Source organism: Oncorhynchus clarkii, chromosome 31, assembly GCF_045791955.1.
Source record: "Oncorhynchus clarkii lewisi isolate Uvic-CL-2024 chromosome 31, UVic_Ocla_1.0, whole genome shotgun sequence".
In the NCBI taxonomy this organism is placed as follows: Eukaryota; Metazoa; Chordata; class Actinopteri; order Salmoniformes; family Salmonidae; genus Oncorhynchus; species Oncorhynchus clarkii.
In genome coordinates, this window is record NC_092177.1 from 29,720,725 (window position 1) to 29,738,378 (window position 17,654).

The window sequence follows — 17,654 nt, forward strand, 5'->3', positions numbered from 1 at the left end:
AAGAAGAAAAGTTCTACAAAACTGAAGACTACGCATTCAGTCTGCAGCTGTTTGAGTACATTAGTCTGTTAAACGCAACCGATCGAACGACCAAATGGTACTCTGAAAGGTCCATTCTGGAGAACATTTCACTATCGAATGACAATTGGTATCCCTGACGTATCCATTATAACAAGCTACAACTACGAAAGACTTTGATCTCTAGTGGACAAACCAGAAACTTTCTGTCGACTGATTCTCCAGCAGAGGGACCGGTGATCACAGAGAGAGACAAAAAAGACCTACAGTTGTAAATATATAAAATGCCATTTATTTTTGAATGAGAGGCTGTTCATGTGCAAAGTGTTAGCATTTCCATGAGCCTAGTTATCAGATGTGTGTACGATAGTGGAGTCCTTTGTCTTTCCCACTCTATCTGTCCCCACCCCTTTCCATTGTCTACCAAGCCGTCATATCGGGCTTAGTCCACTAGGAACTTTTCATTGCATTATGTAGTAACCAATGTATAACCTATTCTGTGTGTGTGTTTATGCAATTCTGTGTGATTATTTAGTTAGTAAATAAATAATGAAGCCAATTCCAAGGGTTTGCGACCTTCAGAATATGACTGATGAGGCAATAATACATTAATAAGTGTACAGTAACTCTTTAACCTCTTTGATCTCTAGGGGCGCTATTTCATTTTTGGATAAAAAACGTTCCCGTTTTAAGCGCGATATTTTGTCACGAAAAGATGCTCGACTATGCATATTCTTGACAGTTTTTGAAAGAAAACACTCTGAAGTTTCAGAATCTGCAAAGATATTGTCTGTAAGTGCCCCAGAACTCATTCTACAGGCGAAACCAAGATGATGCATCAACCAGGAAATGAGCAGAATTTCTGAAGCTCTGTTTTCCATTGTCTCCTTATATGGCTGTGATTGCGCAAGGAATGAGCCTACACTTTCTGTCGTTCCCCCAAAGTGTTAGCAGCATTGTGACGTATTTGTAGGCATATCATTGGAAGATTGACCATAAGAGACTACATTTTCCAAGTGTCCGCCTGGTGTCCCTGCGTCGAAATTGGAGCGTAAAGCCAGGTGCAATTATTTTTCCATTTGAGAGCAAGGAGAAACCAGGCTTCCACGAAGGATATATCATTGAAGAGATATGTGGAAAAACACCTTGAGGATTGATTCTAAACCACGTTTGCCATGTTTCAGTCGATATTATGGAGTTAATTTGGAAAAAAGTTCGCGTTTTGAGGGCTGAATTTTCGTTTTTTATTATTTATTTATTTATTTTTTTGGTAGCCAAATGTGATGTACAAAACGGAGCTATTTCTAATACACAAAGAATCTTTTTGGAAAAACGGAGCATCTGCTATCTAACTGAGAGTCTCCTCATTGAAAACATCAGAAGTTCTTCAAAGGTAAGTTATTTTATTTGAAGGCTTTACTTGTTTTTGTGATAGTTGCCTGCTAAATGCTAACGCTAATGCTAACGCTAATGCTAACGCTAAATGCTACGCTAGCTAGCTACTGTTACACAAATGATTGTTTTCCTATGGTTGAAAAGCATATTTTGAAAATCTGAGATGACAGTGTTGTTAACAAAAGGCTAAGCTTGAGAGCTAGCATATTTATTTCATTTCATTTGCGATTTTCATGAATAGTTAACGTTGCGTTATGGTAATGAGCTTAGGTCTATAAATAGAATCCCGGATCCGGGTTTGGTCGTCGCAACAGGTTAAACAACATTTTCCCGTGGTGCCCTGACTTCCTAGTTACTTAATGTTTACGTAATTATTTAAATAAAGTAATAATAATTACACATAGAGAACTGATTTCATATAACAGTTGTTACATTAATGAATAGTCCACAGACACGACACTAAGGTTGGTCAAAACGTCTCTGTGCTACACCAAACAGTACCTGTCCTGTAACTCCCAGTAATAGATAGCAACAATGTTGGTTAAATATCATTATCTGGTGTAACAGTCTGTAGCTAAGAGAACTGGTGATCAGCAGATGATGGGAGAGGTGGTCATGATGGAATTGCTATTCCAAGGAGACATATGGTAAGTTCAGGGAATACTTGTAAAGCTGTGAGAGGAGTGTTTTGATCAAACTGCCATTCAGATTCTCATGAGTCATGTGCTTGAAATTGAGCATAATGTCTAATCCCTCGAGAGGGATACAGTTCACAGGAAACAGTTCTGCTACAATGGCACACGCAGGCAAAGGAATTCTGTTTCTGTATCAAAAATCCAGTTCAGGAAGAAGCCCAGGCACCACACGGTATTATGTGTAAGACAAAAAACAAACAAAATTATACTTTGAACAACAGTTGAACCATGCCAGCACAACATCAACATTAGGGTAGACTAGTTGAACATACAACAATATCAAGCCTAATAAAAAGAAATAGGGCATAATCTTCAACCTTTGCACAGTGACCAGACCGTACAAATGAGCCTAGGTACTGTAGGTAGGCAGACAGTATCTACCTACAACCATGTCTATCAGGCATGCTTAGGCAAATATATTTTAAGGTATAGCTTCAGTTTTAGAGATTTACAATAGTAAATTGTTGTATTATTGTTTCTCCTCACTGTTTGCTTGTAAACTTAGCTATCTATGGCTATACAATACTTGTTATTTACATCTGTTTGGAATCGTATCTTGCATTATACCTATAATTTTTTGACTGAAATGCATCCAAGGTCATAATCATAACCAATGTCAACCCTCGTCAATTTTGTTACATAGCCAACTAGTAAATTACTTACAGTTGCTGATGCGACACGTTTGCTAACAAGTTACAAATGCGAGGCAAGTGGCGCAGCGGTCTAAGGCACTGCATCTCAGTGCTAGAGGCATCACTACAGACACCCTGGTTCGAATCCAGGCTGTATCACAACTGGCCATGATTGGGAATCCCATAGAGCGGTGCACAATTGGCCCAGCGTCGTCTGGGTTTGGCCGGTGTAGGCCGTCATTGTAAATAAGAATTTGTTCTTAACTGACTTGCCTAGTTAAATAAAGTTTAAATAAAAAAATATATATAAAAAATAACAAGTTAGCAGGCACCAGGCTAAATAGCTAGCCAACTCCAGTCATGTACAAATGTTTGCTGGTAAACCTAGCTTTAGGTGTCACGTTCGTCATATTGATGAGACCAAGGCGCAGCGTGATAAGCATACATTCTTTTTGTGCTGACAGGCAACTACACATAGACAATACAAAAACTAAACCAACCACCATTGTCACACCCTGACCTAACCAAAATAATAAAGAAAACAAAGATAACTAAGGTCAGGGCGTGACATTAGGTGGCTGGTTGTAAAGTTGTAGCTTGCTGTTTAGTAGCTAGTCATACCAATGACTAAAAAGAGAATATGTTTATATATGGCTACTGGTAGTTGTTTAGCTAGCTAAATTAGCAAACAGAAAAATTATTTAATTTCACCCCACTGTAGTATGTTAGCCAGCAATACACAATTTGGGTTTCAGTAGATAAATCAAATCAAATGTATTTAAAAAGCCCTTCGTACATCAGCTGATATCTCAAAGTGCTGTACAGAAAACGCAGCCAAAAACCCAAAACAGCAAGCAATGCAGGTGTTGAAGCATGTTGGCTAGGAAAAACTCCCTAGAAAGGCCAAAACCTAGGAAGAAACCTAGAGAGGAACCAGGCTATGAGGGGTGGCCAGTCCTCTTCTGGCTGTGGAGATTATAACAGAACATGGCCAAGATGTTCAAATGTTCATAAATGACCAGCATGGTCAAATAATAGGTCTGGGACAGGTAGCACGTCTGGTGAACAGGTCAGGATTCCATAGCCGCAGGCCGAACAGTTGAAACTGGAGCAGCAGCACGGCCAGGTGGACTGGGGACAGCAAGCAGTCATCATGCCAGGTAGTCCTGGGGCATGGTCCTAAGGCTCAGGTCAAAAAAAGAGAGAATTAGAGAGAGCATACTTAAATTCACACAGGACACCGGATAAGACAGGAGAAGTACTCCAGATATAACAAACTGACCCTAGCCCCCCGACACATAAACTACTGCAGCATAAATACTGGAGGCTGAGACAGGAGGGGTCAGGAGACACTGTGGCCCAATCCGATGATACCCCCAGACAGGGCCAAACAGGAAGGATATAACCCCACCCACTTTGCCAAAGCACAGCCCCCACACCACTAGGGGGATATCTTCAACCACCAACTTACCATCCTGAGACAAGGCCGAGTATAGCGCACAAAGATCTCCGGCACGGCACAACCCAAGGGGGGGGCGCCAACCCAGACAGGAAGATCACATCAGTGACTCAACCCACTCAAGTTAGCTTGGTGCTTTGCAGGAAACATAACTTACTTAGCTAGGCATCGTATTTGTTATCTGCCCTCTTGGTGCTGGCATCAGCTGTAGCTGAGCTTCTAAACCTTTTGTTTCGAATCCTATTTGCTATATTCCGGTTGAAACATGTATGGTTGAATTTCACCAATTTCAGTTGTGCCCAAAGGATTGTTGTTAGTGTCTGCCTCCTTTTAAATAAAGCCTGCCTTGAGGGAGGGACGGGGGCCAGAGCAACACAAGTTGTAGTCTTTCAGCGACTGGAAAATTATGTCTGCTTGTATATTTAGCAATGAATCCGCCAATAGCAACATCGCTGAAAGAAGTCCACTGGCTCTATCGAACAAGGACAACCATATCGACACCCACAAAAATGTTTAGTATGATCAGTAGAACATAGAGCCATCGCAAATGGGTTTTGGTGTGACTGCTCCTTTAAGACAACAGGAGAGGATCAGGATGGGTTATGGTGTGACTGCTCCTTTAAGTCAACAGGAGAGGATCAGGACGGGTTTTGGTGTGACTACTCCTTTAAGTCAACAGGAGAGGATCAGGACGGGTTTTGGTGTGACAGCTCCTTTAAGTCTACAGGAGAGGATCAGGATAGGTTTTGGTGTGACTGCTCCTTTAAGTCAACAGGAGAGGACCAGGATGGGTTATGGTGTGACTGCTCCTTTAAGACTGCCTCAACGTCCTCTCTCCTTACATGGGCATGCATCTTGTCAGGTGACCAGGGAGTAGTCACATTGCTTCTCGGAGAGTGCATAGAAATGACCGAAATGCTCTCTACACATTACACATGCTGTGTGTGCAGGGGGTGGGGGTGTTGCTATGGTGATAATGTGTGTGTGTGTGTGTGAGTGTGTGAGTGTGTTGGTTCTTCCAGGTGGGTTTATATAATGGGGGATGTGAGCGCTAGGTAACAGTACGCTGACAGGCAGATGTGCTGTGAGGCTGTGAGGTGGGATATGCTGTAGCCATCCCATAAGCCAAAGGAAAGGTCCTTCCGTGACACCGTAAATCACAAGTCTCCCCTTTTCATTTGTCAAGGGAAGGTCAAGGGTTGCCGATTTAATTTCAGAAGATAAATCACCATATATTGTTGATACAAATCTTCCCAGCAGTCCCCAAGCCTTTAATTGGATACAGTGTTTACCCAAACAAACACAAATATACGCACACACACACACACACACACACACACATACGTGTATGTGTGCACAAACATACACACACGCACATGTTGTTCAGTTGGTCAGGTGCGAGGTAAATTAGTATGTCTTCATTATTCGCTTCTAGACATTTATATTACCTGATATTGACCCTGCTTTAAGGATAAAAGAGAAATTCATTGTCATTTTGGATATTGGTTATTTCTATAACCAGGTTTCCATTCAATTTTTTTTTTAATGCGGGTAAAGTACATGTCGGATACATAATGTCATAACAGACCTGATGGAAACAGGTAAACTTTCCAAATGTCGATCCCACAAAAGGTGGGATCTTTTTGTGTCAGTAAAAATAATTATGCAAGAAATGTCGATGGAAATGCTATTATACGCAAATCTCGGGATATGTTGTCGGAATTGGTTCAGCCACCGAGCTTCTCCATGCATCGCCCCGACAGAGATAAACACCTCTCTGGGAAGAGGAAGGGCGTGGGTGTATGCTTCATGATGAACAACTTATGGTGTAATCATAACAACATACAGGAACTCAAGTCCTTCTGCTCACCCGACCTAGAATTCCTTACAATCAAATGCCGGCCATTTTACCTACCAAGATAATTCTCGTCAGTTATAGTCACAGCTGTGTACATTCCCCCTCAAGCAGACACTAAGACGGCCATCAAGGAACTTCGCTGGACTCTATGCAAACTGGAAACCATATATCCTGAGGCTGCATTTATTGTGGCTGGAGATTTTAACAGAGCAAATTTGAGAACAAGGCTACCTAAATTCTACCAGCATATTGATTGCGTTACGCGCATGGGCAATACCCTCGACCACTGCTACTCTATCTTTCGCGATACATACAAAGCCATCCCCCGCCCACCCTTCGGCAAATCCGACCACAATGCCATCTTGCTCCTACCGTCTTATAGGAACTCAAACAGGATGTACCAGTGACAAGAACCATTCAAAGCTGGTCCGACCAATCGGAAGCTACGCTTCAAGATTGTTTTGATCAATCACGCGGACTGGAATATGTTCCTGTCAGCCTCAGAGAATACGCTGACTCGGTGAGTGAGTTTAAAAAGAAGTGGATTGGAGATGTTGTACCCACTGTGACTAATTAAACCTACCCTAGCCAGAAACCGTTGATGGATGGCGGCATTCACGAAAAACTGAAAGCGTGATCCACCGCATTTAACCATGGAAAGAGGTCTGGGAATATGACTGAATATAAACAGTGTAGTTATTCCCTCCGCAATGCAATCAAACAAGCGAAACGCCAGTACAGGGACAAGGTGGAGTCGCAATGCAACGGCTCAGACACGTGGCAGGGTCTACAGGAAATCACGGCCTACAAAAAGAAGACCAGCCCCGTCACGGACACCGACGTCACGCTTCCAGACAAACTAAACACCTTCTTTGCCCGCTTTGAGGATAATACAGTACCATCGTCGCGGCCCGCTAACAAGGACTGACCTCCCCCTCCTCTCCTTCTCCGTGGCTGAAGTGAGTAAAACATTTAAACGTGTTAACCATCGCAAGGCTGCTGGCCCAGACGGCATCCCTAGCCGTGTCCTCAGAGCATGCGCAGACCAGCTGGCTAGTGTGTTTATGGACATATTCAATCGCTCCATATCCCAGTCTGTTGTCCCCACATGCTTCAAGATAGCTACCATTGTTCCTGTACCCAAGAAGGCAAAGATAACTGAACTAAATGACTACTGCCCCGTAGCACTCACTTCTGTCATCATGAAGTGCTTTGAGAGACTAGTCAAGGATCATATCACCTCCACCTTACCGGCCACCCTAGACCCACTTCAGTTTGCATACCACCCCAACAGGTCCACAGACGACGCAATTGCCATCACACTGCACACTGCCGTATGCAGTATACCAATGTAAGAATGCTGTTCATTGACTACAGCTCAGCATTCAACGCCATAGTACCCTCCAAGCTCATCATCAAGCTGGAGGCCCTGGGTCTCAACCCGCCCTGTGCAATTGGGTCCTGGACTTTCTGACGGGCTGCCCCAGGTTGGTGAAGGTAGGAAACAGGAAACAACATCTCCACATCGCTGACTCTCAACACTGGAGACCCACAAGGGTGTGTGCTCAACCCCCTCCTGTACTCCCTGCCACGCACGCCTCCAACTCAATCATCAAGTTAGCAGACAACACAACATTAGTGGGCTTGATTACCAACAATGACAAGACAGCCTACAGGGAGGAAGTGAAGACACTCGGAGTATGGTGTCAGGAAAACAACCTCTTACTCAACGTCAACAAAACAAAGGAGATGATCGTGGATTTCAGGAAACAGCAGAGGGAGCATCCCCCTATCCACATCGAAGGGACAGTAGTGGAGAAGGTGGAAAGTTTTAAAGTCCTCGGTGTACACATCACAGACAAACTGAAATGTTCCACCCACACAGACAGTGTGGTGTAAAAGGGGCAACAGTGCCTTTTCAACCTCAGGAGACTAAAGAAATTTGGCTTGTCACCCAAACCCTGACAAACTTTTACAGATGGACAATCAAGAGCATCCTGTCGGGCTGTATCACAGCCTGGTACAGCAACTGCACCAGCCTCAACCCCAAGGCTCTCCAGAGGGTGGTGCAATCTGCACAATGCATCACCGGGGGCAAACTATCTGCTCTCCATGACACCTACAGCACCCGATGTCACAGGAAGGCCCAAAAGATCATCAAGGACAACAACCACCCGAACCACTGCCTGTTCTCACCGCTACCATCCAGAAGGTGAGGTCAGTAAAGGTGCATCAAAGCTGGGACCGAGAGACTGAAAAACAGCTTCTATCTCAAGGTCAGCAGACTGCTAAACTGCAATCACTAACTCAGAGAGGCTGCTGCCTACATTGAGACCCAATCACTGGCCACTTTAATAAATGGATCACTAGTTACTTTATACAATGCCACTCTAAATAATGCCACTTTAATAGTATTGACATATCTTACATTACTCATATCACATGTATATACTGTATTTTATTTGTTTACATATCTTACATTACTCATATCACAAGCATATACTGTATTTTATATAATCTATTGCACCTTGCCTATGCCGCTCGGCCATCGCTCATCCATATACTTACATTTAGATATTCTCATTCACCCCTTTAGATTTGTGTGTATTAGGTAGTTGTTGGGGATCGGTGGATTACTTGTTAGATATTTCTGCACTGTCGGAACTAGAAGCACAAGCATATCGCTACACTCACATTAACATCTGCTAACCATGTGTATGTGACAAATACATTTGGATTTGATTTGATATTGATATCGATATAATGAACATCTAATCAAAGTAAACCTGGAGTCACGTGATGACGTTTTGTGGTCCTCCCACTACGACTCGTCAGGAAAGCAAGTGGTTTATTAGACTACAGATGAAATAAGTTACGATGAACTTTACAGGGTGGTGAAAGAGCACGGTGATGAGCTTGATGCTCCTTTCCAATAAATATCAAGGGTCTTATTCTGGTGAAATGATAATCGATGCTTGGCTTCCGTTTGACAAGTAAAAATAATCTCTCTCTTTAGTCTATAATAATCTGATCGCGTAGACTATACGTACGCTGTGGGCAACAGCACGCTGTTGCTAGAGCGCACGTGCCCATACCAGAGTGGGCACACTCACTATATAACGCAACATTTTTTTGTGAGAAAAGCATCAGTAGAGTTGAAAATGCGATGGAAACCTGTTTAACTTTTTTCACCGCAAAATGTATTTTTATGTGCTTAAAATCTGTTGCCAATTGGACGGAAATCTAGTTTATGATATCCCTCTCAGCATGAAACATGACATACTGTAAACAATCTTTATAGATGTCTTCCATCTCAGTAGAAACGCTCCTCTGTGTAAGTGGTTTGTAGACATCCTACTTGACTCTTGTAAACTAAGGAGAATCCTGACCACTGGTTTGACGGTGCAGCTGTGGTAACAACACAGTGAACACATTTAGCTTTGAGAAATTACCCTCTGAGCTGAGGCATCTGTTCCTCAGCGTGTGAGTGGGACTGCACTGGGATATGGACCCACTCTTAGGATAGTATACTGCTATACGCACTATTCCCAAGCTTCAAGGGCCAGTAAAGAATTTGATCAGAATGACTGTATATACAATGCATCCATGTCAGTCAGTAATAATAATCTTAAAGGCACATCCTTGCTACCGTATAAGCTGATATAATGCACACTATGCCGTGTTGGAGACCATTTCATAGAACCACTGGTCTGATTTGCCATTGGTAACCTCCTGTATCCCTGTTAACCTCTTCCTTCCTCTCTCTCTCTCTCTCTCTCTCTCTCGCTCTCTATCTCTCTCTCTCTCTCTCTCTCATTCCATCTCCCTGTCCTGCTTACACAGAGAGTACCGGTCATTGATTGGTTCTAAGGAGAACTAGCAAAATGTTTTATATTTCATATTATATAATCTTTAAAGGAATAGGATTCTTTTCCTCAGAGTTATTACAAACGCCCACATGCACTCGCACACACACACACACACACACACACACACACACACACACACACACACACACACACACACACACACACACACACACACACACACACACACACACACACACACACACACACACACACACACACACACACACACATATACACACACACACACACCATATCTGTGTTCATACAGTGCAGGCAATCTCTGTTTCTTTGCTGCTCTCCTCCATCTCTCCTGCCTGTACTGTATCCATCTATTTTCATTCCCTCTGTCATATTGTGCCTTTTATACTGCAAACGCCCTCACTGCATACCGCTGGACCGTAAATATGATGCAGGCGATGGGTAAGAGAGACATAGAGACAAGAGAGGCAGAGGGAGGATGGTTCCAACATGTGCTCGGTCATGTGTGCCGTGATGGATATGCTTGCACCTCCTTCAAGCAGCGCCTTCAAGCAGCGCATTCAAGCAGCGCCTTCAAGCACCTCCTTCAAGCAGCGCCTTCAAGCAGCGCCTTCAAGCACCTCCTTCAAGCAGCGCCTTCAAACACCTCCTTCAAGCAGCGCCTTCAAGCACCTCCTTCAAGCAGCGCCTTCAAGCAGCGCCTTCAAACACGTCCTTCAAGCAGCGCCTTCAAGCAGTGATTGGCTTTGACAATAGTTGTGACTACGTCTTCGTAACCGAGATGGGCGTTCTCAGTGGCACCTCTCACTCCGTTAAAAAATGTAAACGTTCCCCCTTCTTTCTGCTCCTCTTGCAGAATCTCCAGAAGTTATAGGAATAGAATATCATGATAATGAAGTGAGTTACTGTTGCATGTAATTAAGTGTGGCTGAGCCTGCTGTTTGTGCCTCCGTGCAGGGCTGCAGTAGCTGTGTACTGGCTGTAAGCACTTACTTAGACACACACACGCATGCACACACACGCATACACTCGTCTACTCTTAAGATATGTTCCCAGACACACACCAAGGTGCATATACACATACATATATCCTTCATGTACACACCATTTAGTGATTCCCAACCTTTTTTGGTTATTGTACCCCAAATCACATTTTACTCTATTCGTAAATCCCACAAAGTACCCCCTCCAAAGTACCCCCTTACCAGTAGGCTTATGGTCTCATGAGTCTTCTCAAGTACCACCTGTGGATAGGCCAAGTACCTCCAGGGTACCCCCAGTACCCCCTGTGGATAGGCCAAGTACCTCCAGTACCCCCTGTGGATAGGCCAAGTACCTCCAGTACCCCCAGTACCCCCTGCAGATAGGCCAAATACCTCCAGTACCCCCTGTGGATAGGCCAAGTACCTCCAGGGTACCCCCTGTGGATAGGTCAAGTACCTCCAGTACCCCCTGTGGATAGGCCAAGTACCTCCAGGATACCCCAGTACCCCCTGTGGATGGGCCAAGTACCTCCAGTACCCCCTGTGGATAGGCCAAGTGCCTCCAGGGGTCCTAGTAGCACAGTTTGGGAACCAGTGCTCTAAGGTACTCTCTTCATAGACAGTTTCTCTCTTTCTCACAACTCAGACACTGTAAATATACTCTCTTCCCCCACACACCCAGGTCTATCTCACCACCACATTGAATGAATAATGTACATATACAGGTCTTTAATGCAGATACTGTAACACACACACGCACACACACACACACACACACACACACACACACATACACACACACACACGCAGATGGATGGAGCTCTTATAAACACTTACACTTATAAGCTTGCATAAGTAGTACACTGTCAGTCATCACTGACTAAAAAACGTAACCACACACATAAATACATGTCCATCCATACTCTCTCTTCCTCGCCGTCTCTCTTCCACATTCTCTCTCAGTCCCTCTCTCCCTCTCTCTCTTCCTCCACCCACTCGAAAGCCCAAGCGTGTAATCTTGTTGGTTGCGTACACATGTGTTGATGTCATCATTGTGAACATGTGAGATATTTCCCCCATGGTTCTTTAGTGTACAATGGAGTCTTAGATGTACGGAACAGCATTGTTTTCTAATAGATATAGTAGTCTCTCCCTGTCAGTACAGGGCTGTGGTCATCATACTATGTTTGATCTCGGGGTGTTTAGTAATACGTGATTCAATATTGTTCCAAGCTTGCTGAAAATGGAATACATTGGTATAGGTAGAAGAGGGAGGGATCTATAATAGGGATTCAGAGGCACCCTTTATTACAAGGCAAAGCCCTATAATGGTAATAGATTTTTGTATCATAACCCCTAGTATTTTTTTGATAATATACCATTTGTAACAGGATTGTCATGTGAATGTGAGGCACAACAACACCTGTTTCATTGTTACATCGCGTCTAGATGTTCAGCGCCACAGCATGACATTAGCCCTGAGGGTGTCAATCAATGGCCCAAGACAACAAAGCTCCTGTCATTGAACCAGAGATGACCGTAGAGGCCCAGGGACCAGTCCCAGGAACAGGGCTGTAAATTGGAGGCTGTTTGTTGAATTTTGGCTGCATTGGAACCAGGGAATACATGGATTTCGAATAGCAGCGGTTATGATCTGGCCTATCTTTTACCCCCAAAACACAGTTCACACATATGAAGGAGACACATGTGACTAGGTAATAGCCCTTTCATGTGTGAGGGAGTGTCTTTCCTCCCTATACAGTGAACAGTGTGGTTTACTAGTCAAAAGTTTGGACACACCCACTCATTCAAGGGTTTTTCTTACATTATAGAATAATAGTGAAGACATCAAAAATATGAAATAACACACATGGAATCATGTAGTAACCAGATAATTGTAAAACAAATCAAAATATATTTTTGATTTTAGATTCTTCAAAGTAGCCACCCTTTGCTTTGATGACAGTGTGGCACACTCTTGGCATTCTCTCAACCAGCTTCACCTGGAATGCTTTTCCAACAGTCTTGAAGGAGTTCCCACATATGCTGAGCACTTGTTGGTTGCTTTTCTTTCACTCTGCGGTCCAACTCATCCCAAACCATCTCTATTGGGTTGAAGTCAGATGATTGTGGAGGCCAGGTCATCTGATGCAGCACTCCATTACTCTCCTTCTTGGTCAAATAGCCCGTACACAGCCTGGAGGTGTGTTGGGTCATTGTCCTGTTGAAAAATAAATGATAGTCCCACTAAGCGCTGAGTGTTCACCTACTCTGCGTCTCACAAAGACATGGTGGTTGGAACCAAAAATTTCATATTTGGACTCATCATACCAAAGGACAGATTTCCACCGGTCTAATGTCCTTTGCTCATGTTTCTTTGCCCAAGCAAGTCTCTTGTCTTGTTGGTGTCCTTTAGTAGGGGTTTGACCATGAATTTGACCACAAAGCCCCGATTCACACAGTCTCCTCTGAACAGTTGATGTTGAGATGTGTCTGTTACCTTGAACTCTGTGAAGCATTTATTTGGGCTGCAATCTGAGGTGCAGTTAACTCTAATGACATTAGAGCAGCACAGTTCAGTACAGTTAACTCTGGGTCTTCGTTTCCTGTGGCAGTCCTCATGAGAGCCAGTTTCATCATAGTGCTTGATGGTTTTTGAGACTGCACTTGAAGAAACTTTAAAAGTTCTTGAAATTTTACAGATTGACTGACCTTCATGTCTTAAAGTAATGTGGGATTGTCGTTTCTCTTTGCTTATTTGAGCTGTTCTTGCCATAATATGGACTTGGTCTTTTACCGAATAGGGCTATCTTCTGTATACCACACCTACCTTGTCACAACACAACTGATTGGCTCCAATGCATGAAGAAGGAAAGAAATTCCACAAATTAACAAGGCACAGTTCATTAAAGTGCATTCCTGGTGACTACCTCATGAAGCTGGTTGAGAGAATTCCAAGGTGCGCAAAGTTGTCATCAAGGCAAAGGGTGGCTACTTTGAAGAATATATTTTGATTTGTTCAACACTTTTTTGGTTACTACATGATTCCATATGTGTTATTTCATAGTTTTGATGTCTTCACTATTATTCTACAATGTAGAAAATAGTAAAGGTAAAGAAAAAACATTGAATGAATAGGTGTGTCCTAACTTTAGACTCGTACTGTAGGTGGCATGGCCCCTTTAAGAGCAGCCAGTGAAGCGCTCAGTCCTGTTGCTGCTGCTGCTGATGATGGCAGTGCTGCCAGTTGATTGGCTGTGGCTGTCAGGGCTGAGGTGCTGGAGGGATGCTCAGTCTCCCCCTCTCCGCCTTTCGCTCTTTTCTCTCTCCCTCTCGCTCTCTTTCTCTCCATCTCGCTTGCTCGCCTCCCTCTGTATAATCCACATCTAGGGCAAGCTGATTGAGAGCCAGTCCAGTGCTCAGCTCCTCTCTGCAGGCTGAGAAAAGAGAGAGAGAAAGACATAGAAACGCTGCTTCTCAACGCAGGAGGAAAAACGGGAGGAAGAAAACGGGTTTGGAAAAAGGGAAGAGAAATACCGAGGAAGATTTCATCTGAGGATATCATTTATACCTGTACATATTGTTTATATATATATATATTTGTACACACGCATATAGATATTTATATACATATTTCTCTGTATATATCTGTGTATTTGTGCTTGTCTGTTTATACTAATATTTTTATATGTATTTGTGTGTGTGTGTGTAAATATATATAAACAAATTAATATATCTATGAATTTATATACATATCACTGTGAAACAAGAGCGGCGAGAGGAAAATGTACCATCGGGGCTGGTCTCTGATTGTGTGATCGTATACAATATTTTCAATATTCTTTTCTTTTATCTTCTACGTCAAGAGGAAGGAAGACTACATACTCATTTTTTGTTTTCCTGTTGCTACTTCCACCTCCTCGCTCTTTTTTTTGTCATCTGAGGGGAATGAAGAGAGGAGAGTAACAGGATTTGGAGAAAAGGGGAAAATCTGTCGAATTGCTGTGATTAGTGTTATTTTCGTCGGTATTAGTGCTCTGCGAGCCGATCGCAGCGTGCTGCGTGTGATCTGAGGAGGCAGCAGAGAGAAAGTCCCACACCACGCCGCTCAGCGCCAGACCAGCTCCAGCCCAGCGCCAGCCCAGCCAGCATGCACAAACACCACCACTGCTGCAAGTGCCCAGAATGTTACGAGGTGACCCGCATGGCCGCCCTGCGCAGGATGGACGCCCCTCAGTACCAAGAATGGCAGGCCGAGCCCTATGGATACCCGGCCGGGTACGGGCCCGGAGGCGGACAGACCTTACCCCAGCCTCCAGTCTCAGGGGGAGGAGGAGGCATGGGAGGAGGAGGGTGCACTCTGGGGAGAAGTAAGGGCAAGATGACATCTGCCGGGGGTCCCGGAGGCCCAAACCCCAAGGGCCAATCCAAGGGAGGCACCAAGGTGAATGGCAACAATTCTGGTGGTCAAGCAGGTTGGTGGCCGGAGTGCACCTGTTCCAACCGGGAGTGGTACGACCAGGTAACTACCTCAACATCCTCAGCCGGCCTCATGGCCTTCTGTCCCACGCCTCTGGGAGCATAGGGATTAGGCAGGTGGCCAGTGGGTGAATGGGATTTGATACGAGGTTGCTGGGTTGGAACAGACACGAGTGTGTACATCTTTAGAGGTGCTCATCTGTCTTGGTGGAGCTTGTTGTGCTGTGGTGTGGTAGCCGGCGCTGATGCCTCATATTCACTCCTTCATCCCAGCCTTCTGCTCTAATACAGATTCTCTGTTCATCTGGTCATTCTCATTCATTCATTTAGGGAGTAGTGGGCTGTTTGCTATACATTGTTCAACTATACAGAACAGGCCGACTATTCTCCATTCACTTCATCATAAGAATGTAATGCCTTACATAAAGGTCAGATGGGATTGAAATTGCTTATTTGTTTTATTTCATCTAAGGCCTACGTTAGCATTACTACAGCCACAGTGTAGAGGCGATAGAGAGATATGCGTTGAAAGCTAAATGATGCTGAAGCCGGCTCATTACACTGAAATGTAGACAGACATTTGTCTCTATCGGCCCGTTCCAAAAAAAAAAAACATTTTGCCTGACACGAACACCCCATATGTGATGCATGTTTCTCACAGATTAACTAATGAAAGGGTTATCTCTCATCAGGCAGATTTTCAGTAGGAAGGGGGAGAGGAGATGGAGATGAGGGAGGGAGGAGAGAGGAAAGAAGGAAGAGCTCCATTAAGATGTCTTATGTCTGTATGCGGCTAGTTATTCCTTATTAAATGTTAATTTGTCCTGAGGTGGAGGGTTGGATAAAAGCGGACTGACGAAAGGGAAGAAGCATCCATCCTACTGGGTGAATGTGATACTTAACTAGGACCATCTAAACCGGCACCTTTCATATTCGCCATTTAACATTTCCTTCATTTTCCCGGGGCCTCTATCATCTCAGTCTAGACATATCGCTTTTGACTAAAGCTAGGAAGTCAGTGTGCGTTTGTTTGTGTATTTGAGCAAAGAGCATCGAATGGCAGGAGAGTGAGAGAGTGAGAAACATCATGGGGGTAAAATGGAGGCTGAAATCTCACTGGCAATGTTGGAGAAATTCTACTGAACACAGAGCACAGATGAACAGCAACCTGACTGATATCACTAGCTAGCCTTCCTCTACAACAGGGATGGGGGTTACAAAAACATCTGAATCCGATGATGAGGGGCCACAATTCATATTTTTTTTTAAGCTAGTTTGCTGCAATGTTACACATTTTGTCATGGAGCAGAGAGAATATTTAGCAATTTTATAACTACTTTCATGCACTTTTTTTTGTTCCTGCTATTCTACTCATTTGGCCATGGGGTGGGGAGACAAATGAGCAGTTTTACAGCTAATTTCTTGCAATTCTACACATTTTGCCATAGGGTGGAGAGACATGTTTGCAGTTTTTACTATGATATCTGAATGAGACTGATTAACAAAATCAAAGAGGGGGCCCCCGGGCTCAAATTCGACATTACTACAAGTTTAGATAGCTGTCCGCTAGACTAATTCACCAATCTTTAAACATCTAGCTGACATGGGCTAATTAAGTGACTGTCAGCGACTGACATAACCAGAGAAAAACTGCTGACCCGTAACTGAAATTGCACTTGGTGTATTCTACTTTTCTATCTCGCAACAGTAAATTGAGATCCCGACTGAGTCCCCTCCCCTCTGATACATTTTTTAGGGGTGAAAGATGCCCATCCCTGCTCTACAACAACCGTGGAGGGAGAGGTTTGAACTGTAGGAGAAACAGTGAAGTAGTCCAGGATTTGCTGCACCCTTGACATAATAGTACCGTGATGATCATCTACAGTATTCTAACCGGTCCTCATCCAATCAGACAGATTTCACTTCTCACACGTTTAAAATCTCACAGCAGTTTTGATCACGTAAGCATTTTTCGTGGCTACTATTTATTTACCATCATCAGTACAAATGTCCTCCTGCCAACTGCTCGTTCCCAGCGTATATTGAATGTCCCGATTTCAAATTAATTGGAGCCAATATCTCATGTGAGATGTTTTTCGGTCGCTCGTTCATTTATGTGGCGGCTTGTTAATTCATGCAAAGGAGGGTGGGTTATTTACAGCATGCATCATGCATTAGCCACAACCTTTACAGCATGCATTAGCCACAGCCTTTACAGCATGCATTAGCCACAGCCTTTACAGCATGCATTAGCCACAGCTTCTGATAGATGAAATCAGTGGAGGTA

At 43.8% G+C, this 17,654-nt stretch overlaps 1 protein-coding gene across 1 annotated transcript; it reads left to right on the plus strand.

Annotated features, from left to right (window-relative positions):
* The first annotated feature begins 11,359 nt into the window (after positions 1-11,359).
* LOC139390937 (disks large homolog 3-like) lies at positions 11,360-16,950 on the plus strand. The gene has a single exon (XM_071138341.1). It carries the CDS (start codon positions 15,039-15,041, stop codon positions 15,471-15,473), a length of 435 nt encoding a protein of 144 aa, XP_070994442.1. The 5' UTR covers positions 11,360-15,038; the 3' UTR covers positions 15,474-16,950.
* Positions 16,951-17,654: the final 704 nt, after the last annotated feature.

Excerpts from the sequence above, each read along its gene's own strand:
- LOC139390937 (XM_071138341.1), top strand. The coding sequence starts at position 15,039 with ATGCACAAACACCACCACTGCTGCAAGTGCCCAGAATGTTACGAGGTG.